We start from the raw sequence: 25,024 nt of genomic DNA, 5'->3' as shown, positions 1-25,024 counted from the left end.
GATTGTTGTCTTTTGGGTGACTTTGGGTTTGTTTGGCCAGTGAACCAAAAATCACCTGTTTTCACAGTTCTTACGTTATTTCCTCACTGGCTCAGAGGCCTAAAGCACCTGTAAAGAAAGATGCCGTAGACAGGCTGAAGTATTGTTTGCTTCATTGGCAGCCAATATTGTCTGTGCATTCTGAGTCTCCCTTTACCAGGCATGTATGTGGAAAGCAAACTGTCTATTAGCTTGAAGCCTCCAGGGAGGTGGGAAGCGCTGGCTGATGGTCATTTGACTTTGCAAATTAACATAGAAGCCGCTGTACTGAGCTTCGCAATGTGACTTGATGCCTGTAGCAGGCTCCACTCAGCAGTGGTGGGCATAGTGTTCTTGCTGTCATTACAGCTCTGCCCTCTGCGAAAGTCCTAAGATCATTAGAAGTTGTCAAGGTTCCTCCCCCACTCTGAACTCTAGGGTACAGATGTGGGGACCTGCATGAAAAACCTCCTAAGCTTATCTTTACCAGCTTAGGTCAAAACTTCCCCAAGGTACAAAATATTCCACCCGTCGTCCTTGGATTGGCCGCTACCACCACCAAACTAATACTGGTTACTGGGGAAGAGCTGTTTGGGTGCGTCTTTCCCCCCAAAATACTTCCCAAAACCTTGCACCCCACTTCCTGGACAAGGTTTGGTAAAAAGCCTCACCAATTTGCCTAGGTGACTACAGACCCAGACCCTTGGATCTTAAGAACAATGAACAATCCTCCCAACACTTGCACCCCCCCTTTCCTGGGAAATGTTGGATAAAAAGCCTCACCAATTTGCATAGGTGACCACAGACCCAGACCCTTGGATCTGAGAACAATGAAAAAGCATTCAGTTTCTTACAAGAAGACTTTTAATAAAAAATAGAAGTAAATAGAAATAAAGAAATCCCCCCTGTAAAATCAGGATGGTAGATATCTTACAGGGTAATTAGATTCAGAAACATAGAGAACCCCTCTAGGCAAAACCTTAAGTTACAAAAAAGATACACAGACAGAAATAGTCATTCTATTCAGCACAATTCTTTTCTCAGCCATTTAAAGAAATCATAATCTAACACATACCTAGCTAGATTACTTACTAAAAGTTCTAAGACTCCATTCCTGGTCTATCCCCGGCAGAAAACCAGCATACAGACAGACACAGACCCTTTGTTTCTCTCCCTCCTCCCAGCTTTTGAAAGTATCTTGTCTCCTCATTGGTCATTTTGGTCAGGTGCCAGCGAGGTTACCTTTAGCTTCTTAACCCCTTACAGGTGAGAGGAGCTTTCGCCTGGCCAGGAGGGATTTCAAAGGGGTTTACCCTTCCCTTTATATTTATGACAGAAGTACTCTGCAAATAGATTTTTAGGGATAACACCCAGGTTCATCTTACACACAATACAGCAAAAAGGCTTGTTCCCAACTGCTCAGTCTGCCTACACAGTTGCTAAGGGAGCTCTGTTTGCCCCTTGCCCCTCCTCCTATCCCTTTGCTCATACTGTGTTTCATAACTATCCGTGATGGAAGTGGTTGACTGTGTGTGTGTCCTGCTCTCTTCCTCTCTGGTAAGCACCTCCCCTGAGCGTGCCTCTTTGCAAGCCTGTCTTGTCTTGCTGCAGAATGGTGCCCAGAGCCTTGCTCCAGCTCAAAGCCACGCCCGGCGAATGCACTTGATATAGTAAACAGTAGGCCGCATTGGGAGGCGGGAGCCCAACAGATGCCACGTCACTGTATCAAAAGCGAGCGAAGGGCCCAATGTGAACAGCACCAACAGGTATTTATTGTGATGCAGGGGGTATCTTTGGGGGTGAAAAGCAGCGAGTGGATTAGCTATCAGAAAGGATGTGAGGCAGTCATGTCTAGTGGTGAGAGCAGGGGAGATTAGGACTTGAGGACTCCTGGATTCTGCTTTTGATTGGAGTGTGTGTAACCTTGGGGTTCCTCATCTGTGAAGGGATGATGCCTTTCTTAAAGGGATCTGAGATTTAATTCATGTCCCTGTCCTTTACTGAAACGTCTCCAGGAGTGCAATGACTGCTTGTAATGCATGGGAAGTACGGATACATACTGTGTAAGACTTGACACCATGGCAGTGAGGGGTGGGGGTGGAATGTGTGTCTGCACCAATGTAAATCCTAGTGTAGATGCACTGCTGTGGTGTGAAAGTGACTGACCCCAGGAGTTGCCCAATTCAAGCCCCTCTTTACACCGGTACAGCATGTCTATGCTATGGGTTACCACTGTGCAAAACCCCTCAGTGTAGACCAAGTGCCGCTGTCCAAGCTCCTGGTGCTGGCTGACCCAGACTGGGTGCTGTGGGATGGATCCCAATGTGAGTAGACACTGCAGTAAATGTTACAGTGGATGCCTAGGAGGATGCTAAGAACTCCTTTGTGACCAGTTACAATAAAGGGACTGAATCTACCAGGAACCGGGTTCTAAGCCATTGAGCAAGTGGGGCAAACTTAGGGAAGTTCTCAAGGTGTCACCACTGCCGACATTCGGAAATGGGTTGGAGAAGATGTCAGCAAGACGGATGGAAGGCTGGGCCTGCAGAAGGCAGAGCACGGAACTGGATGACTCGAGTGTTCCTTGCGAGAGCATGCACAATCCAAGTTCTCAAGGCCACGTGAGTGTCCCCTGGACATATCTCAAGTGGGTATTGGCAACGTTGTGGGTTGCCTTGATTAGGTTTCTCCATCTCTCAAAGGGAGAGACCTGTCAAAACGGGGAATTTCTCTCCGCAGTGGGAAAGGCGAAATGTACACTGCCAGCTATCTTGCTCACCTCAAGTAACACAGAGATTTGGTGGCTCACAGCCACGTAGCAAACAGCGCAAAGTCATGCGTTTCGTGCTGTGGGGCTAGAATTTCCCTTGATCAGCACATGCAGCTCCCGCTGACCTCATTAGTCATTCCACCAGTTATACTGGGTAACAAGGAGCTCTTGAGATTAACTCCTGGATTACAGTAGAAGATGAGAATGTAAAGCCTGGCTGTGCAGTTGTTGGTCATGCAAGCAGGCACCTTGACTTCTGTGGGAAAATAATTACTCACCTGAATTGGTGTTTGCAGGATCAGGGCTCTAATTATAGGGCTTGCCCATCCCTGAACGTGGGAACGCTGTGCGATTATTTGGATGGCTCCCATTACATTCCTGGTTCCTCTTCTGTTGGTGAACATGGCATTCTCGCTTGCCCGTGCTCTCTCTGCATGCCTGTAACTATTATGTTATGATGGCTCATGTGTTGTAATACATATAAGCAAAAACACTGTCAGCTGGGATTGACACCGCCAGAATCAATTAGCCAGCCGTCTTTATTGCGTGGTGCATCCTACAAATAAATGTCTCAAGACTGAATCCTTCCCACTTAACTTGGAGGCAGTTGCTAGGGGATGTAGTAATGCAGAGATTCACTCTTCTGGTTCTTTCTAGACATGCACCCTCTGAAAATTAAGGTGGGGGCCCCAGAGTTTGCCAGTCTTAGAACGTATGCCGAAAGCCTTCTCGCAACCTACTGAGATGGGAATAGGGTTTGCTCAAACCTGGGCGAGTTTAGGATTTATATAAATGGGGATCTGGGATTGTCTAGAACAGGGGTTCTCAAACTGGGGGTTGGGACCCCTCAGGTGGTCAGGAGGTTATTAGATGAGGGGTCATGAGCGGTCAACCTCCACCTCAAACCCTGCTTTGCCTTCAGCATTTATAATAGTGTTATTTAAAAATGTGTTTTTAAATTTATTTATAAGGGGGTGTTGTACTCAGAGGCTTGCTATGTGAAAGGGGTCACCAGTACAAAAGTTTGAGAACCGCTGGTCTAGCGACTAGAACAAAGGAACTGCAATCCAGGATTTGCCGAGAGCGGGGTCTCTCAGAGCTGTGGGACAGGGCGTTGAGATTCCTGGGTTCTATTCCTGCTCTCCCACTTGTTACACTGCCTTGGATCTGTATCCTAACCTCTTCATGTTTCCGTTTCTCGGAACATAACCCCTTTCTCCATGCTCCCACCCAGGAGGTAGGTAAGTGTTTGTAAAGCACTATTGGATCCTCTCATGAAAAGCTCTATAGAAGGGGTAGCATGTAAAATACGAGGTGCATATTGAACTGGGGGACACCACCTACAAAATGACTGGTCACCCCAGACTGGTCTCTCACTCTAGGAATTAGCAGCTGCTCTTTTCCTCTTGGCTGTTTGCCTCTCCTCGCATATATTCTCTCTCTCCCATCCCCGGCTTCCAGTCTCGCCCTCTGCTCTCTTACTGAAGAAACCATCTCCATAGCAACCTAAAATGTACCCTCCCTGCTTCCTTAGCTGGAGATAGAGGACAACTCCCTCTAATGTCAAGATCTTCCCAGAAGGAAGCCTATACACTAACCCTCATTGAATACTCCGTGCCCTCCCCTTACCCCACACACAAGAGAACAGGGAGCCAGAATCGGAACCTGCCTCTAACTGTCAAGTCTGAGATGACTGACTGTTGCAAAACCCATTCGGCTTCAGCTCCTGCTTCCCTGCTCCTCTCATTTTCCCTCCCTGGCACCTGCTAACTGTCACTCTGGCCGGGCACGAGGAATGACTGAGGGTTACAAAGTCCAGCCCACTGCAGTGTTTATCCGCCTGCTTGAGGCAGATCAGTTCCCTGCTCCAGCCTGGCCTGATTCTTCTGCTCCAGGTAAACTGCAGAGATTTGGGGGGTGGGCTATGACCTGCTTTGGGAAAGGGGGCTTTGGAAGGGCTATCTCCTCTCCCTGTTTGCTCCCTAATTCTTCAGGAGTAACCAAGAGAGGCAGAAACCCAGTTAGGTGCTCCAGAGAAGGGGAAAGACATGTAAGGAAGGCCAACAGGAAAGATAGACTCATGCTTAATGCGCTTAAGTGGGACTTGTATCCAACTCCTGCTTGGCCTTGGGCAAGTCACTTAATCTCAGTCCTCAGTTGCCAGTCATCTGTTTGGCTGTTGTATCCATTGCAGGCTCTTGGGTGGGGACAGTCTCTTACTGCCTGTATGTACGACACCTAGCTCAATGGGGCCCTGTTCTCTGGTGGGGCCTGTACGGGTGCATCTACGTTGCAAAGAAGACCCAGGTTGGCCTGGGTCGGCTGACTTGGGATGCGGGGGCTATACATTTGCAGCATAGATGCTCAGGCCTGAGCCCGGGCTTTGAGACCTTCCCCCCCCAAGCCCAAACATTTACACTACCGTTTTATAGCCCCAGCCCGAGTCGGCTGGCCCCAGCTCTGAGACCAGTGGGGTTTTTTATGGCAGCGTAAATATACCCAAAGCGTCCTACCACATAAAAATCCATAGTTCTCCTGGAATAAGCACTCCGACCCCTTCTTGATTTACAAATTTTGAATAATGATACGGCTCCACTGAAGGCTTAAAGGTGTCCCAACCCCTCTGGTGGGGGACGGGCTCTGCCTAGTAACTGGAGGGAACCACTTTGAGAGGCTGTTGTGGAACCGCTTGAAGTGAATTAGTGTGTGATTGTCGAGAATGGGAGCCCCAGCTGTAACATCTTCCTGGCTTCATAGCTTATAAAGGCAGCGTGTGGTCATCTAATCTGACTTGCCTAGCACAGGTCAGAGGACTTCCTTGAACTAATTCTTGTTTGAACTAGAGCAGAGATCTTAGTGTGGGGGGGAACCTCCAACCTTGATTTAAAAATATGCAGAACGAATTCCTGTTTGTTTCCTAGGTCTCTATACTGTGCTCCTGGCTGAGGCTCCAAAGCCCCTTCTCACTCAGTGATGAGCTGGGGGCGGTAGGAGCTGGCTAGCTGCGTTGTCCATGGAAATTGTTCTCTGTAGTTAAGTGCACTCATTTGAACTTCTTGGGTGAAATGAGGCCGTGTTTCATGCAAACCTCCCTCTTCTTCCCCCACACTGCGAAGCTGTGCTTCAGTGTGTTACAAAAAGCAGCAGGGAACTCGGCATCACTACTCGGAAGAGAGAAACCTTGGTTTAACCCTGGCTAGTACCGCAGAGTAAGGATGTCTGCTTTGATCACTGACTAGCCAACAGGGTGTTGTCCCTTGGGACGCGCGCTCTCTGAGCAGTCCACTCTAAGACGCGGTACATATGGATGGGGACTAGGCACTACTGTAGTCCAAACAATACTCTGGAGGCCTGGGTATGCTAGGCACTGTATGTGCATAGTGAGAGGATTCCTGCCCTCAAGAGCTTGCAGTCTAAAAGAATAAAACAAAGGAGGGGTGCAGGGGAGGCAGAAACAGAGCCAGGCTTGTACTTCGGGGAATCAAATCCAGGTCTCCTAACTCCCAGTACAACATGGGCCAGTAGATGGGATGGTGGATCAGAAGGGAGACCAGAACACTATGTCTTCTCTTTCTGGGGTTTTCTGGGTTCAGCCCAAAACCCCATCCGCTCCAGCTGCGTGTGGGTTGGAGCTGCAGTATTTATTCAAAATGCAAGAACTGCCGTGCTAGGTCAGACCAATGGTCCGTCTAGCCCAGGATCCTGTCTCCGGCAGAGGCCAGTATCAGAGCTTCAGGGCAGCGTAGCAGGCTGCGTCCATGACTGTGTGTTCAGGAAAATATTGGTAGATCCATTGCTATAGCTGCATGATGCTGGAAGAAAGGTCGACAAGACCTGGAGGAAGAGAGAGGGAGTATGGCCTGGGGGGCATGGCGGAATAGTGGGTACACTTGAAATTGAGTTTGCATCAGGTACAGCAAGGGAAAGCCACTTGCCGTCCTCTCCCTCCTGAGTACCCAAAGCCAACCGCGGAAGTGCAGCTGATTGAATTTTTTTCTGAGGTCTGCTCAGTTGCCTGTTCTACAAGGTAGCAATGGGGCCCTCCGAGGAGCAAGGCCTTCCTAAGGGCGAACAGCAGATAGCCTGGCAGGAGTCCTGCCTTCCCTGGCGCTGTCTGTCATTAGTAAATGCAATTACCCTCTGACATAAGGGAGATTTAAAAGATGTGGAATTGGCAGAGGCAAAAGTGATTGTAAGAATGGCTTTACTTTGTCTGCAGCTTATCTCCAGGACTAGATAACGAGCAGGGCTAAGAGATGCAGTGGAAACGCTCACACTGCCAGTGAAATAGCAAGGTAGCTGCAAACAGTCTTGCTGAAAGGAAGATGAGGTGCGTGCTCTGGTGGAGGGCTAGCTCTTCAGGAAGCCGCTGTACTGCGCTTGGTGCCAAAGGGAGCCTGCATGTGGGAGGAGAGGCCTTGCTGAGAAGGTCTGGGGTGCTGCTTTGCCAGTAGGAAGCTCTAACCTGATGTCCCTTGCTCCCTGACAGGTCAGGATGAAGCTGCTGGCTGCTGTGGTGCTGGTTGCAGGCCTGGTTGGCGTCGCTGCCTGGGGAAGTGAGGCCTTCGCAGGGGATGAACAGATGGGCACCTGCGTCTTTGAGAAGCTGACCGGACAGGACTACAAGTTCTGCAGGTGAGCAGCTTCCACTTGTTGCTGTGCTCGGACATGCTAGTGCCCTGAAACACCATGTATCTGGGGGCCCTGTGGAGAAGCAGCCTGCAGGTCCCAACATGCTCAGGAATGTAGGACTTGCCATTCCAGATTGACCTGATAAGCCAGGTGTCCTCTGGCGGCCAGCTGTAGGCTAAGCTCATACGTCAAAGAAGGTAGTTCCCCATGCAGTGGGTCTCCATGTGTAATCCTGCACGCAAAGGAAGGGAAAGGACAGTGACCCTTCCTGACCCTTGTGGTAAACTAATGGTGCCCTGAAGCATGAAATCTGATTTCCCTTCTCTTTTGGTCTGCAGCTACAAATGCTATTGGTTGTAATGTTATCCAGGTCCTTCGTAAATCTAGTGTAGTGAATTCGAGCCTTCACTGCATGGCAGGGCAAAGCTAAATTCCTTGTCTGTCTGCTCTGATGCTGACCTTAAGTTCTGACCAAGATAAAGTACAGGCCACTGGGACTTCTAGTCTTTGTGTTATTTTATGCAAGGTTGGTCCTTGCATCCTCACCTGGTCACGTTTGAGTCATTCCTTGACTTGTACAATACAGTCAATTGTAACTTTATTTTGTATAGCCTGTCCCGCAAAATGCTTCACTGCCTCAAAGATGAAGATAAATAATAGCTAGAGCAGGCTTAACCCCCCCGCCCCCAACATGTTTTTCTTGTGGGGTTTTTCACATTGTTTTCTAAAGAGCTTTTTTTGCAGAGATTTTTGTTTTGAGGAAAGGCTATTTTTTTAAAAAAAAGAATAGCCAGGGTAGGGGAGAGACCTTGGAAGTTGAAAAGTGAGCATACCAAGAGATGACTTGAGCTGAGCTTTGAAAGGGGGAGAATGCAGGAAAGCTACTTTTACGGGCCTTGGGAGCAAAAGGGAAGGCATCAAGGTTGTGGGGAAGTAACCCACCTTATGCCTCTTTCTAACAGCTGCTCCACTGGAGAATAATAGGCCACTAATGTTACCAGCTAACAATGGTGCCCCTTCGCTCAGGTTGTAGGAGATCTGTGGTTTTGGTGCTGAAGGGCTGTGGCTCAAACTCTGTTGAGGATTTGTGTGGGGTGTTGGACACAGAAGCCCAGCTAGGAGGCTGGTAGTAGACAAGAAGGGACAGTGCATATGTCTTTCCTTTTTTATTTTTAACGGTATTACTAAGGACTTTTGCATAAAAAATAGCATTTCCATTTTTCCAAGGTGAACTGAAATGCTCTTTTTAAAATAAGCAACTTAAACCGAGCTCCCAAATTATTAAAGTCAGTGTAGACTTAACCTTGCTACTTAGTAGTATATTTTATCCCATCTCTGATTTCCTCCCACGTGTCACAGACAAGAACATCTTGCTTTGAACTCTCCACCTCTCCTGCCCTATGTGCACAATCGTTCCTGTCTTGTGCATATATTGTGGATTCACTTAGCTTCCCCCTTGGCTGGAGGATTTAACTGCTCCTCTAACAAGGTTCATGTCAGCTCCAGCTAATCTTTAGGGCAGCCTGAAGCCATGCCATCTCCTTTCTGTTGCTCTGCAGCCTGCATAAAGGCATGACCTGTAGTTCTGATTATAGTGCAGTTTGTTGTAGGCCCATGACAATGGGCAGTTCCTCTGTAGTGTTACATGACGTGATAAGGAAAAATGATTCAGAAGTCTGCCTTGGGTATTTATGTGGCCCTTGGAACTGTAGCATCAGAGTGCCCTCTGATGATGGTGCATTTTTAGCACCATTTTACAGATGGGGAAAAGAACTGGGGCACAGAGAGATGAAGTGACTTGCCCAAGGTCACACAGGAGGCTTGTGGCAGAGCAGGGAATTGAATTGGGGACTCCCAAGTCCCAGACTAAAACCTTAATCGCTGGGCAAAGGAGAAGGGAAGCATGCCCCACCCAGGGGGACTCCAATCGCATCTCTTGCTTTTGTGCACCTTTGGGAAATAAACCACAACGGAATCTAGCACAATGTTATGACACTTCAATGATCTGCTTCTAACGACAGGTGGGCTGGAATTTCCCAGTTAGGGTGGGCAGGTACAATAGGTGCTAACGATGTGCCAAAAGGTCTCTGAAGATCACAAATGGCCAAGCGCTGGGTTTTACATCTCAGATCCCAGCTCAGTAAAGCACTTCCATTGTGCTCTGAGAGATGAACCACTAAGGGAAGGCTCAAGGGGGCTGAGAATTCACCTTCCTTTCAGTATCATGGCCCTGGTTTAAGGACCTCAGAAAATAAGAGCTGATTCACTTCCCCACAAAAGCAGCCCTACACACCACAGTCTCACCCAAGTGTTTCTCTCCTCCTGCCCCTTATTCCTTTCCAGAGGGGACTTGGAGGTTTTCTACCCAGAGCTGGGAGATGTTGGCTGCACGTACATCCCCAAGTGCAATCAGTACCGGAAACGGATCAGCAAGGAATGGCGCAGCCCAACGATTGTGTATCCACAGGCTGACAAGGTAAAGCCTCAATCAAGTCCCTTCTGTGTAGTTGAACTGGGCCATATCGAACAATCTGTGGGCTTTTGTCTAGGTATTTGGATTGTGGATTAAATGTGGACAAACCTCTCACGTGATCTTGAATCAGTTTGCCTTAAACGGGAGGCATTTATTAGAGAAAATAGCTACCACTTACAGATAGGCACCGACAGGCTTCCACACAGCTCAGGCTCCGGCCTTGTTTCCCAAGGACCATACCCCTGCCTGGAACTCCACACTGTCCACAGACTGTAGTGTCTGAATAATACACTGCAAGGAAGCGCATAGTTAGGAGACCGTGTCCTCTGGGAATCAGGGAACAGGAATTCAATCGTCCCGCTCTCTTAAAGGACAAGAGCTGTCTTTACACTGGGGAGCCTAATTTCGTTGTGAAATACTCAACCACATACCTCTAGAACCTGAAGTTTTTCACTGACCCCCCTCAGCAGATGGGATTGTAGCTAGTAATCTGTGTTCTGCATAAAACATGCTCCCAGGGAGGGAGCTAAGTGGTTGGTGTTGAGCCCAGACAGAGCGTTAAACTTGGGCGCTCTGCGGGGGCTGCTTGTGTTGTGGAAGAAAACCAGCTCTTGCTTCAGCCAAGCATCAAAGTGCAGCTGAGATGCATTGAGTGAAACAGGAGATTCAGATTCTGGGTGGGACTTTAAAAAAAAAAAAAAAAAAAAATTAAAAATTCCTCATTGGTCTCTGTCTGCGTCTGTTGTCTTCAGTGGAAAAAGCCTCCACTGGCCGCATTGGGAGCGGAGGTGGACCAACAGCTGAACATATACCCAGTGGACTTGGCCCTGGCATCTTCACAAAAGTGCAATTCCAGGGCTGTTGGACATAAACGTCAGATCAAATGTAACCAGAGCTTCTTTTCTGTAACTTTTTAAATTCACGGACACTAAACACGGACTGCAGCTCGGCTTGCTGCTGCTTGGTTTCCAAATTCCCGAGCTCTTCGGGTCAGATTTCACTTGTATTGATTTTTGAAGATAACTGCTCAGCTGGCTTTTCTGCCCAGTTATTTCGTGGATGGCTGAAGCAATTTAATGTCTGACTTTCTGGTTGTTGTGGAAATATAACGGGGAGTGCTTGCGAAAAACCTCACGGTCTGTCTGCACTTCAACCATGTGAGCTCTCTTAAGAGCTCAGGTCTGGTTTTTTTTGTTTTTTTTGTTTTTTTTTTTTTACAAACATGATTTTAAAGCAAATTTTCTTGCCTGTGTTACTAGTGGCCTCTTGGATTATTAAATCTGACCCCTTAAACAATTTTCTTTTTATTTCTGGAGCTGCTCACTACTTGTATTCCACTGCTGATGGATAACTAAACTAGACTGATAAGCAGGGTGAGGTAATATCTTTTACTGGGCCAACTTCTGTTGACCAAAAGAGACAAGCTTACATATAGCGCTTCTGAAAAAACAAGGAAACAAAACCCCCTTTGGGCTGGTCAGTTCCACTTTGGAATCTAGTTGGTGTCCCTTCCTGACTCTCCTGAACTAGTTCAAAGCTGCAGGATTTTGGTTGCAAACCAATTATCTGGCAGATTTCAAAGTTCTCTGTTTGTTTGGATTAAAGTAGAAATGAACTTGCAAATAACTGTCTTTGGCTTGGTTTTGCAAAACTGTTTTTCCCCAAAACCTTAGTTTGGGAGCTATATTACTGGACCGTGTCCCTGACACTGTTCGTGTGCACTGTCTTGTAAAGGCAATGTTTGGTCTGACACCACAGGCTGAACAGCCAGAGTGAACTGTGTAATATGGCAACGGGTGGGGTATTGTAGTAGTGCATAGCTGCAGATTTTTTTAACTTGTGCAAACCGGACTGTCACACAGTCTTGTACCTTTATTAGCTGTGGGGACGCCATGTAACAATTGCACCTCCAAGCATTTGTATAAAGAAAAGGAGGACTTGTGGCACCTTAGACTAACCAATTTACTTGAGCATAAGCTTTCGTGAGCTACAGCTCACTTCATCGGATGCATCTGTATGTGCATTAGCGAATGACCTCTCCTGCCCATCTCTGCACCGCATTGCTCAGGCGGTAGGAGGCGTCGATCAGATTCAAAGACTAGCTCTTATTTCTAAACGACACAGCTTGGTGTAGCTGCCCCGGGATCTTTCCCCAGGCTCCTGTGTCCTGTCAAGGGGCACTTGGAGTGGCTGTACTGCAGTAGCAAGGGCTTTGGAAGAAGTGACTCTGAGCTGAAGTTGACCCAGTCCCCAAACCACCTAGGCCTAGGTGAATGCGCTGCACGGAGCGTAAGCCAGTTTTCAGGGAGAGATGGAAGGGAGTAGTTGTTCTGTACCAACAGCAGCCCCTGCTGGCCCTGCAGGAAGCATACAGGTGTGTCTTGGCTCAGGCTGGCTCCAGACAAGGGGGAGAGGGGCTGGTGGTATCTGAAAGGGAACAGGAGGGAGGAAGGTTTAGGGGCGAGGTTTGTTCTTGAGACCCATTTCTAGAATCAATTACTCGACATCTCCTTTAACCCAGTCAATGTCTGGCTCTTGTCGGAGGCTCTCTACCAGCAGCAATCTGCCTGAGAGCCTCCTCTTCAGTCCCTATGGCAATCACGAACCAGCCTGGGTGTCGAGCGACAGCACATCCTACTACCTTGCGGGGGCATCGCAGCTTGGGGTCCATGCTCAGTCCATCGCTCCAGGACTGGGAGTGCTCTGGAACTCAGTGAGGGAGCACCTGGTGTTGTCATGGATGCACGGAGTGGCACTGATGGCATCCGGAGTGAGATCTACCCAAACCGCCGTCTGATGGAAGATCGCTGTGAGGAGAGCCATTGGCTGTCTGGAAAAATGCTGAATGCCTCTGGGCTTGGGCACTGGCGCTGGCAGGATGGGATAGGTAGGGGAAGGGAGAATGGAGAGGAAACCTATTCACCCCACTGTGAGTTCCTGGGATGGAGACCCTTGTCTAGGAAAGGGATTCACTGGCTGCTACGCTTGGCAAGCTAGAGGGTGTGAAGCAGGAAGGCCCTGTGGGTGGGCACTGGGCAGTGAGAGATCGTGGTTGTCAGCAACGTTGTGCATCATGACAGCTCTTGACCCCACAAAGAGGGGAAACAAGTAACTAAACATGACCCAGCAGTAAATTCCCTCTCCTCCTCTAGTTCTTTCCCACCTGTCTGTTTCGTAACCCAGCTGGTTAACCAAGCCTGCTTGGGGAATAAGCTACTTGTAGCATGGTAGCGACCCCTATTGGGCAATGGATAGAAGCCAAGCTTTTGCTTCGAGTGACACTTGTACTGTGGTGGCCGGATGCAGCTGTACAGGACCAAACCCCGAAGGCTTCATGACAAACTCAAAGGGTGGGCTGGGTTCAGCCAACCTGACCCAGGGCAGGAGCAGGGGGAACCAAGATCTGAATCTCTCTCTAATGTTTGGGAGTTTGAAATCTGATCCTGGATCCAAATGTTTGCAAATGGGCCCGATCATTACATTTGGGCCCAGGTCTGAATTTTGTGTCTTGCTCCCATCTCTGCTTTTGAACCACTTGGAGGACTGTCACCAAACAAAGCTTGATGGGTTTAATCCCAGACCTGGGAAACTTTGTGGTGAACCTGAATCTTGGGTGGACTCTGAAGTGAATCCAAACCGAATGTTTCCCTGGGCCTGCCTGGGGGTATCCCTACCCTCCAAGAGGGAAGGGTCTCACAGCCTGGGCTCCAGCCCAAGCCCAGATGTCTGCCATTACATTGCCATTTTATGGCCCCCTAAGTCCGCAAGCCCAAGTGAGCTGGCACAGACCAGCTGCAGCGGTGGTTTTATCACAATGTAGACGTACCGAGAATGCCTTCCCGATTCTCTTCCATTGGCTCTTTAAACTGGACTCCTCAATTAGCCAGAATTCTTTAGGACCGACCAGCAGCAATAGCTTCAAGGGCTCAGTCTCTTGGTATTTCCGTTCTCTGGCCGGGGAAACTAAAAGCTGGGCCCTGCTGAATGGGCCAAAGCAAAGTCAGCCAGGAGCCTGGGGGGCTATTCAGAGTGGTCCAGGAGCAGTGGGATTTGATTACCCTCTTCGTGGCCTGGGGCTGGTCAGACTTGAAGTAAGATACCATCCCTCTGCCAAGGAGATTGCAGCCTAAGGAAGACACCGACCACATGCTGCTCACTGGGCAAAGGCTCTTGTCGTTATTCCTTGGGCATTGTCGCTGAAAGGCTTTCAAGAAAAAAGGCATCTTGAGGAGGGATTGGAATGAAGAGAGGCAGTTCCAGGCATGAGTAGCAGCAGAGAGGAGACACAAAGGTGCGATGCAGGCTGCTGGCTAGTTACGCAGCTAGGAGATTGAGCTTCGCTTCCTATCTAGCCATAAAGGAGAAATAAACAGCTGAACGTCACCCGAGCATGACCGTCACTGTAAGCCAGCGTGTTAAGCCTGGTGTTTTTCCTGCTGCAGCATGTATGTTGCAAACCAGTAAATAACCTTGGGACAGATACCAGCGCTTCCAAACTTTTGCATTGACTTTCTGTGGGTGTCAAGGACTACACAAGGTGCTCGGCTGTACAGAATCTTGACTCATGGTGTTTAAAGTGCGGTATTCTCCTTTCTCCGTTCTGCACTGGAGAGGGGGGGGTGTGGTACAGCACGTGGGGATGCTGTTGCATGAGAGATTTGCAAGCCATGTGAAGTGCTTGCTGTATTTGTAGAAGACTGCTAGATGGCACCATTGACCTTTTATTCTTCTTGCAAGCACTCCAGGGAGAATGGCGATGGAATGGGGCCAGGATGCTCCGGTTACTCAGGTAGCAAGTGCTCTGCGTTCTCTTATGACCACGTGGTCGGGACCTCCTGCTTGCCTGTCATCTGAAACACCACCTGAAGAATCACCATTGCTGCCCCGGAGTGGTACACAGAGGTCTCCCATTCTAATACAGAGCAGCCCTAACCTTGCTTAGCAGCTAACGGGCTCGCATTGCAAGGTGACCGTCCTAGAGGATATGGTCTTTGAATGCAAGCAAACAAATAGCCACAGTCCATTGATGCCTCTTCTTTAATACTTTCTCTGTATATCTGATAGAACACTGAGGTTTCCCGTTGATTACTTTGCTAGTCATTCTTTTCAGCACTGAAAACACAGCAGCAGATGCTGCAATCTTGAGATGCAACTGACACAGAAGAAACTTTAAGCTAGTACTCTGGGGTGGGGTTTACTGCACAGTTGATAAGCCCCTGGGTTGAGAACCAGTTTCACTGGCCACTTGGTAGTGGTAAGGAATCTCCCTCCATGTTGCCCAAGTTGCTTGAAGTACAATTGTCCTGAAAAGAGTGTGTGTGTGTGTGGAGGGGGGAACCCCTCAAGCAGCCATCATTGGGGTGTTAATATGCAGCTCTTACATATGGCTCTTCATCCATAGATCTCAAAGCACTTTAGAAAGGTCAGTATTGTGACTGGCATAGACGGGAAGTGACTTTCTCAAGGCCAATCAGCAGGCTAGTAGCAGACCTGGGAATAGAACCATTGTCTTCAGAGTACTTGTCCATGGCTCTTGCCACTAGGCCTTGCTGCCTAGACAAAGGGCCTGATTCAAGTAAGTGAGAGTGCACTGGTGTAACCAAGGCCAGAAATTGGCCTGCAGAATCTGGTGATGGCCCATGAGGAGCGAGGTCAGCTTGCACCTCTGATCCCAGGCTGAGTTGGTCGGATTGGCAGTTAAAGAGCGTGGGGTGAAGAATCTAGCTCCCCCTAAACTCGAGCAGAATTTGTCCGGAGTCACTGAGCTGCTGTTTCTAGCACCTCTTTCTCAGGGTGAGCTGCACTTTTAATGCTAGAATTGGTGGCATTAGAAAATAGAAACAATCCACGAAACCCCATTTAACCCAGCACAGTGGAAGATTGCTCCTCCTAATCTGCAAAAAGAAAAGGAGTACTTGTGGCACTTTAGAGACTAACCAATTTATTTGAGCATAAGCTTTCGTGAACTACAGCTCACTTCATCGGATGCATACTGTGGAAACTGCAGAAGACATGAGCTGTAGCTCACGAAAGCTTATGCTCAAATAAATTGGTTAGTCTCTAAGGTGCCACAAGTCCTCCTTTTCTTTTTGCGAATACAGACTAACACGGCTGCTACTCTGAATCCTCCTAATCTGGACATCAAGCCTGTTGGCTTCTAGTGTCCCCAGCAACAAGTCTTCAGTCTCTTCTCTTTTGAGACACGACTCCGCAGTTCAGCAGTTCTCACTGTTTGGACAAATGCCCCAACGTTCTCTTGTTTACTGAGTTTTACCCTCTGTCCTCCTCCTACTTTGACCCTCTTCGTAGAAACTGCTTTCAAGGCACGCTTTTGGAGCCACTGGTGTCAGCCAGCAGGGGGCGCTGCACGAATGCTGTACATTGCAGGCTCTTCTCCCTAAAGAAGTGTGTGTGCGGCAGGCTGGCTGACTAACCTGCTCCTGAACAGCTTGGAAGGTTTCCAAATAAGTCTTTCAGAGAGACAGAAAAGCACACAATGTGCTGGGTTTTGCAGCACGTTATAGTATTTTTAATTTTCAGCAATGGGCAATGCACAGTGAGATCTGAAACGCAGAGCTGACTCTAAAGGGCCGTGCTTTTGTATATATTCTTAACCCTTGAATGCCTTAGGATGCTTCTGAAGTTTGGAGGCGCTCTCGTAATGTCCGTTTCCAACAAAAGGAATTGCCTGCAGGTGAGATTGTCTGTCTGGAATTGGAAACTAGTGTTTTGATCGGGGCTGACCCCAGCCGCTGGGCATGGCTGATATAAGCTAAGCTCCAGATCTGCAGTGTGGTGTGGTTACTCATGGTCTTCAGGTGGAACAGAAGGTGCCTCTCTCTGTGGATTCCCATAGGTGTGCCCTCTGACGGACATCCCAGCGGGTGATAGCGTTTCTCATGTTTAGAACTGGGTTTTGAGGGTCAGGAGTCAGGGTTCTACCCATCTGTCACTGACTCACTGTGTGAACTTGGCAAGTTGTTTCACCTTTCTGCCTCCGTTTCCTCATCTGTAAAATGGGGATAATGATACTGATGGGTGTTTTGCTACTTGATTGTTAAATTCTGAAGAAAGAGCTAAGTATAAAGCTGATCAGGATTTTTCCATTTTTGATTAAATAAAATCTTTTTTGCAGGAAGTGTCTTGCTTACAGTGGAAAGCTGGCTTTTTGAAGAACCAAAACACTATAGATTTTGGTTTTCCTAGGAAACTATGCACCTCCATTTCCCATGGGCGGGGGAGGGGGGCGTGAGATTTTTCCCCACCAGTCCCAGCTATTAATGATACCAGAGGAGGTCAAATTCTACATGCATGTTCTGCAATCCTGCTGTGGTGATCCTTGGTAAATAAGATGTCTCTTCACAGGGCAAATTTCAGTCTTCCTGATTTGATCCTTTTTAAGCCACTGTTTTGCCTGAAGGTGGTACCATGTTTCTATGAACAATGTATAAAACCTTTCGATGGGGTGTCAGAGAAAATGGGGTCAGTAGCCACTCAAAATATCTGGCACATGGGACCGACTGGGCTTGGGGGGAGAGAACAAGAGGACACCAAGGTAGAAATTGTGGGGAAGTTTCACTTTTTCGATAAAATGAGTGTGAAGTGTTTGACTAGAGGACAGGCTATAAACAAAGACAACCCTGAAGTCCAGGGAAGGAAGTGATGCAGCGCTACCTTTCTGTCATCCTGGTGTCTGGGGGTAGGGTGACCAGATTCCCAATTAGGGGCTTTGTCCCAGTTTTTCCCACTTGCTATCTGGTCACCCTCTCTGGGCGCTTTGCGGTGATGCATAAAGCCAGGGATGTTGGAGTTATCCATGGCTTTGCACGTTCTGAGAGATTCTCTTCTCCTCCCCCCACCCTTTCACACAGTAACACACGCAAGCCGCTTTGCAGTGCGTGTTCAGGACACACGGGTCCATCCAATGCAACATCTCAATTTCCCTGCAGTTGGTTAGCACAGAAGCCGGTTGACCTCCTGGCAAGGATTGAAATCCAGTCCCCATCTAGTCATTGTGTATCCTGTGAGATTTCCACGTAGCTGTCTTTGAAGCCGACCCGTCAGAGGACACAGGGCAGTTGATCTTGCTGTGTTGGCGGTGCTGGGATGATTGGTGGTGTCTGTAGAGCACGCCCACTGGGGAAGGCCGGGCTGATGGAACTTTGCTTTGTCCCCACTGGAGATGAAACCATCTTCCCCTCGCCTGCTTCCTCTACGAACGTTGCCTCTTGCACCCGGTGTGTGGTGCCTCTCTCCTCCTGTCCTGGGATGGGGTATGCGATCTGTTGTCCTCTCCATGCCCCAATACCCCAGGCCTGCCCATAGGTGCTGGAACTGGGGGTGCTACCGCACCCCCTCGCTGAAAGTGGTTTCCATGATATACAGGGTTTACAGTGTGGCTCAGTGGCTCTCGGCACCCCCACTACAAAAACTGTCCCAGCACCTGTGCCCAGCCTCCCAATCTGCAAAATGTGGATGGTGATGATAATGGAAACAGCAAGGCTAACTTATTAAGGCATGTCACATTCTTGATGACCCTTGGCAGGGGGTGAAAGGTTCTCATTCACTGCAATCGCATAGCTCTTTAAATTTAATCTGACTGCAGGTGCTGGCAGATGGCATTAATGGTGATTCTCTTTCTAACCCCTGAAGCCTCCAGATGTGCGGCTCATTGCTGCAGGCCCATGAGGAGGGTGCTACGCTCCATCTCAGGAGGCACTTTCAGGCTGGGGTCTTGCGTTTAGGCCTGTCGCAATTGTCTGGGGCAGTGATGCTTTTGGGGCTGAAGCTGCTTACCCCTGATCTCTCAGCCCAGAGATGAGTTTGACTTTTCAGCTGAGACTGCCAACAAGGAGGCCAGGTTCGGTGGAGTGACTTTATTGGGATATGGACTCCTGTCATTAGAAACTGGGCTGAGATCCAACCAAACTCGTTTCACAGGTGGTCTGGCCAAGAGGTGGGTGTGTGTGTGTGTGTGTGTTTCTCTCTTTCAAAAAAAAAAAAAGCCAAAAAAACACAGTTGCTATTGGCCAGTTGTTAGACACTGTGGGCTCCAGCTATTAGTAACCACATCTTGCACAATGTGTGCCTTCTCACTGACCCATAAGGTCAGATCCTCAGCTGGTGTAAATCACCATGGAACCACTGAAGCCATAGTGCTGCACCAATTTACACCAGCAGAGGATTTGGCCCTATTTCTGACTCCTCTCCTTGGTTTTAGCTATTTCACTTTAATCCGTGTTAATTTGGGGGGATAACAAAACGTCCAAGCAACCCCCAAGCTCAGGACCCAATTCTGCTTCCTTACTCTCTGTGAATAGCACATTACTTCATGAGCAGTCCTTAATATTTGAGCTCGACTATCTCTCAAGTGACTTTAGAACTGCAGTTTGCACACCCTGTGTCTACACAGTGCTTAGATACATGGGGATAGGCACGAGATTGAAACCAGAGAGACCATGAGGAGCAGAGAACATTTTGGCCTAACTTTCAGAGCTGCTGAGCCCTCCCCCTGCTCTTGCTCATTTCACTGGGCGTGGTTTGTGAAATAGGGACGGGGAGCTTGGACCCTACCTAGCTTTGACAAGCAAAGAGCCTGCAGTCTTGTCCGTGCGCCATTGACTTAGCCCCGTTACTGTCCCATTAGGGAACAAGTGACTCCTGAGTTTGGAGTCCAAGGCGAACTGCACAGAGAGGGGAGGCTCTGTGAAAGCAGCAGAAGCTTTCGGACGGGAAGGTTGTGCAGCACCTTGCATGATTTGGGCCCCTGCTGTTGCCTCCATCAGTGGATGCACTAGCTGCTCTGATAGCCTTCCACTATGATCCTTACAAAGCTAGCACCCAGCATCGCCTGCTGAGAATAGGACGTGGCCATCCACAAGCTAGCCCAGCTGCTAGCTACCTCATTTGGCGGGTCTGCTGTCTCGCGCTCGCCGGTTGGGGGATGCGCTCTGCAGAGTAGCATAAAGCACTTTTAGTGGAGGAAGCTTTTTAATTCCCGTGAGGATCTGTCCTGGCGATGCCGTGAAACTCTCTCTTTAGCGTTTGATCTTGAGAGGAATAAAACTTTCTCTAAGCCAGGTGAGATTGTGGTGACTGGCTGCTTCCAGACTGTCCGCTGTCACCAGCTGGTGTTAAGTCAGATTGGATAGAAAAAAATGGACCTTTGAGGAAAGGCAGCTGCCTATCCACACCACACAGACTTAATGGGTGGAAATTCCTGCACCATGATCTTTCTGAGGTGAAGAGCTTAGCAGGGAAGGGGGTGGTGCTGATGTTGAGGCTCTGGACTGGAGCTTGGGATATATCCGTTGCCCACTTTTTTTTTTACATTTTCAAGCAGGCATCTTTGTGCTTTCTCCCCTGCTGCCCCTCACGCTTGGGACAAGCTCCCTGTAAACCTCCCCCAAGCCACTTTGTTGGCTTCAGACACACTCTTTTGCCAGGATGTCGACAAGAAACTTAACACACCAGTGGTCTACTCGGTTGAGACACTGCCTCTCATGCTGACCAATGCTGTCTCCTTGTGCTCTGTTGTCTGGCTATGGCTCTCAAAGGCCCAAAGAGTTAAAGGTGTTTATAAACTTTCGCTGTCTAACATTAAACAATAGTAGGTAGGTTTGGAGTTATTTTTAAACAGAGCTCTTGTTTTTTCTTGGTGACTTGGCGAACACACGAAAGCATTCACTCAAAGGCAAAGTTTATTGATTAAACGAGAGAAATTAAAACCAACATTTATACTGAAACTGTAGCTGCGTGATTGTGCCATGCAGACTTAGGCAGACCGTATCAAAGTATCAGTGTCTCTTGTTTTCAGAGGAAGCTTTCTCTGAGGAGGAAAAAGTAAGTTTTAGTGCCCTCACATGATGTGCGTTCACTCATCCTGTTCTCAACAAGCAGACAGACACACGGTGGAGGAGAGAGGATAAAAAGATGGGTGAAATACAGTTTTTGTTTGATGGTTTTGGAACACTGGACCGCTGGTTAGTTGGGCGTGGATGCTTTGGCTGACAAGTTGACCACGACACCTGCTGCTTGGAACCTAGTTAGTTATGATCTGGTCAGGGCTGTCATCTGGTTGTCTTCTTTCTCCTTAGACAAGGCAGGCTTGGGTGGATGCAGTTTAATTGATTTCAGGACTTGATGAAAAGCCAAGAGAGTGAGACAGGATAGGAGGCAAGAAACAGTGGGGCAGAAAATAGCATTACAAGGAAAGGGAACACAATGCAGAGTCTCTCCCATGCTTTTGCACTGCTGGTGATTGAATATCTCTGCTGGCGGGCTAAGGACTAGATGTTGTCATAACATGGTGACTTTGAACACTTATAGGTGAAAACAAAGTTCCTTAAAACTTCCCCCCTTAAAAGAATCTCTGTAAGAACCCCAAAGGGAGAAAAAGTGGGTGGCATAGTTCACCCGAGTCCTCCCACCCTGCACTATTTTGTCCATCAGTTGGACCTAAGATCCCTCACACCAATTTTCATTGGTTAAGTTCCAGTTCCAGATCACTTGTGTTTTCTAACCAGCGCAGTTTCCACAGTCCTTGAATTGTATCAACAATGTGACCTTTTGTTTGAACTAATTTAGTCAGTCTGGTTCTCTTGTACCTGTTTGTAACGTTCTGTATTGAAAATAACTTGACCTACTTTCCATGGTAAATTCCAAAGCAGGCAAAAGTTATAGACTAATTGTTGCAACAGCTCATCAGTCAGCCTGTCTCTCTCCACCTGTTCTCTCTCTGGGACAGGGACCATTATTTTCCTGTTGTTCTGTTTGTACAGCACCTAGTGTGATGATGCCCTGGTCTGCCATTGAGGCTCCTAGCTGCTACCCCAATACAAATTAATATTGGAGTTCAGTTCCTGGCTCTGCCACAGGGGATTCTCCTCTGCGGGGGAGGATTTGCCCCTGGACCAGCAGAAGGCTACCACTTCATGCCAACAGTGTAGGGTGAAGTGGGACTTAAGTGTTTTGTATAGGCCTTGTCCAGGGATGCGTTTCAGCCTTCTGCACCACAGTGTCTCTGTGAGATGGGTCTAATGATACTTCTTACCTCTCTGGGGTGTGGCAAAGCGCCTCAAAGTGTTTGACGCTCTCGCGCACAATTCTGCAGAGATTTGGGGCAGGCGAGTGATCAGCCGTCTCAGAGGAGATTGGTGTTCAGTATTTACAGTAGCTAGGACGTGAACCCACAGTCCTCAGAGCCCGAGCTTCCCCCTAACCTGCTTGGGTTTAGGAAGACCCTTTACTCCATGGCAGATGAATGCATATTTGTCCATTAGGAGGGGTTTTCACACTCTGAAGCATCAGATGCTGGTCGCTTTGATCAGAGCTGAGAATCCGAAGATGATGGGCCATGGTTCCTATTCCCCTCTGCTCACTTCTGCAACTAGGTTTGAACAGAAACTTTCAAACTCTACGAAGTTTGCATGATAGTTTCTGATTGGGATTAGAAGAGCCAGGATAGCAGTCATTGGAAAGTATCGGGGTGCGATCTGTAACCAAATATTGCAAGCTGTTGGATATTCATAACCAAACAATCCTTTGCTGATGCTTCGGGACTTGCTAGCAGAAATGGCCACAAAGAGGAAAAGAAGAATTAATCTCATCTGCGGGTAGCTGCTCAGCTATCTGTAGCCTCCCACCAGGGAAAAGAAGAATGGTTCAAAAAATATGGGAGGTTGCTAGAGGAAAAACTTAAACATGCCTTTTTAAAAAAATATAAATATATATAGCAAAGCAATCAAAGGACAGATACCTAGATATTTTGATTTACCGTTTTTATTCAATACTCAAAGTACATTCCCCTGCTAAAAAATAGACCCCCCCCCAACACAACTCGCCAACTTCTGAGTATTAACATTTGATAGACATGCCTGGTGTGTTAAATGTGTAATCAGAGACTTCACTCAGTCTATTAATCACGAGAAATGCCATGTCCTATGTATGTAATGGAGGCTCGCTCTGTAATAGCGAGCACCCTGTTTAATCATTGGCTGTTTCTGTTTATATTCCTGTATCATGTCTCTTTAAACAAAAGCTAACTGTTGTCATGATTGTTTTGCTGCTGCTATTTACATGGCAAGGATTGGTAAACCTGTTAATGACTCCAAAATAAGAGCGCCAGGAAACAATGGAAAAGACTATTCTCCCTTCTTTCTCCCCTCCCCCCTCCCGTATATTTAGCCTGAAATCTTGGGCTTCAAGATGTTGCAGTCACTGATGGCATAAAGGTTTGGAGAAGTTCGTGGAAAAAGGCCACACTTACTTTATTTTTGAGCAGCTGTGTTACAGCTGGGGAGCAGAGGGAGGGAGCAGTATGGCGAATGCTTGATCTAGTGCTTAGTCAGAAACCCCTAGTCCTGACTCTGATATTCTTGTTGAGTCACTTAAGACACAATTTCTGAAGTGGCCAGGGATTTGATTTTTATTTTTCCTTTTGAAGGCAGGGAGGAGGCCAACTTGAGGCACCTCTGACCTAATTTTTGGAGGTGTCGGGCACCAGTGGCTTCAGCTGGATGCTCGGCACTTCTGACAGCTTTCTCAAGTGGGGCTTCCAAACAGCGAGGGCACTCCTTGAAGTTCACTCCCTGTGCATGTACCATGGGGTCAGGCTTCTCGTCTCACAGGGCTGGCCTGAGATGTATCTAGCTAGGAGACCATATCCTGCTCCTCTCGCTCACCCAAGGGGTTGCTTGCATGCGTAAGGAGAACTGAATTTGTCCCAGGGTTTGTGAACAAAGTCGTAGGGAGCAGCTTTATTCAAACACACTCTCCAGGTGCATTAAGGCTGGAGGAAGGTGTGTTCAAACCAATCCTTGTTTGTCTTCTCACAGTAGAACATACCAACTATCTTAGGTCTAAGGAATAAGGCCCTGAACACTTTTTTTTTTTCTTTCCCTCAGAGGCTATTGTAAACTGAGGTAGGGATGTTGTTGCTCTCTGGTTCGGGGGGGCTTTTAGTGCTAACTCCATTCGTTTCTCTATTTTCCTGTGTGGAAAGCAGGTTTCACTGCAGTGGGATTCAGAACAGCCTTGAACTGTCAACTCCCACAGATGAAAGGCACCACCACTGCAAGTTGTTTCTGCCAGCTGTGCTGAGCTGGGGCTACAGAAGCCGCCTGCTCGGGAAAGCTGACGTGCAAAGGCATGTAAGCCTCAGACACTGACTGGTTAAAAAGCAGAGGTTTTAAACCCCCCCCTCCCTCCGGCCTGTGCTGCTAAAGTTGTTATTGAAACAGAATTTTCAAGGGCTGATTTTACTTTCCCCCACTGAAGCTGGCTGAGCTGGGCATGGGAAACCAGATTGGCTGGTTATCTTGTTCTTCACTGAGACTTTCAGGGCTGTCTCTCAAGGGCCAGCACAGTGTTTTGGCTGTAGGGAAATGAGTGACTCTAACTACTTCCACTTAGTTGTGTGACGGTCAAGCCAGGAAGCCCCGGCTGAGATCAGGGCTGCACTGAAGAGAGACTGTGCCTGTTCCAAAGAACTCGAAATCTAAACCGTCAAGAGTGGGATGGGAAACGGGCACCAAGCAGGGAAGTAACGTGCCCAAGGTGACACACTGCATCAGTTGCAAAGCTGGGAACAGAAACCAGGGCTCCTGGCACAGTCTAGGGCCTTATGCATTGTGTTATCGTTTCTCTCGCTGCAACTTCAGTTTTCTTTCCTGGCTTACGTAGGGTTTATTTTTATTTTGTTTTTCAAATTAAAATGTTTATAGTTGTATTTTAAGCTACTTTTAAAAAAAATCTAAATATTGGGTCTTGGCTACCACATGCCTCACTTCTCCAAACATCACTTTGGGGGAGTTAACATGCAGATAGTTTTATTTATTTGAAAGAAAGAATGATGGGAGGTAGAAAACTGAGTATCTTTATCTACAAGCAGAATGCTCATACAGTAAAAGTTTGTTTGCAAACTAGTACTATCGGGGATAAGTGCAGTACAATAGATACCTTACCAAAATCAGTCTGTCTCTGAAACAAGAATCTTAAACCACTTCTCGTAGGCTAATCAAACAAACTGCTTGCATCTCCTGGAGGTAGGCTAGTAGTAGTCTTTCTAAGTTAGGACTGCCGGGGAAGAAGAGGCCCACAAAGGTAAAGTGACTCTTTGCCCAAGATCGAGC

At 48.0% G+C, this 25,024-nt stretch overlaps 1 protein-coding gene across 1 annotated transcript in view; it reads left to right on the top strand.

The window, feature by feature from the left end:
- The first annotated feature begins 1,727 nt into the window (after positions 1-1,727).
- PEBP4 (phosphatidylethanolamine binding protein 4) overlaps positions 1,728-25,024 on the top strand; it is a 198,220-nt gene continuing 174,923 nt past the window's right edge. Inside the window, exons 1-3 of the mRNA XM_077805531.1 lie at positions 1,728-1,784; positions 7,278-7,423; positions 9,764-9,896. Coding sequence (XP_077661657.1) covers positions 1,728-1,784; positions 7,278-7,423; positions 9,764-9,896 — 336 coding nt within the window. The remainder of the gene's footprint in view (positions 1,785-7,277; positions 7,424-9,763; positions 9,897-25,024) is intronic.

This window comes from Eretmochelys imbricata, chromosome 26 (genome assembly GCF_965152235.1).
Source record: "Eretmochelys imbricata isolate rEreImb1 chromosome 26, rEreImb1.hap1, whole genome shotgun sequence".
In the NCBI taxonomy this organism is placed as follows: Eukaryota; Metazoa; Chordata; order Testudines; family Cheloniidae; genus Eretmochelys; species Eretmochelys imbricata.
The sequence above is the reverse complement of the archived record's forward strand: the minus strand, read 5'-3'. Positions and strand labels throughout refer to the sequence as shown.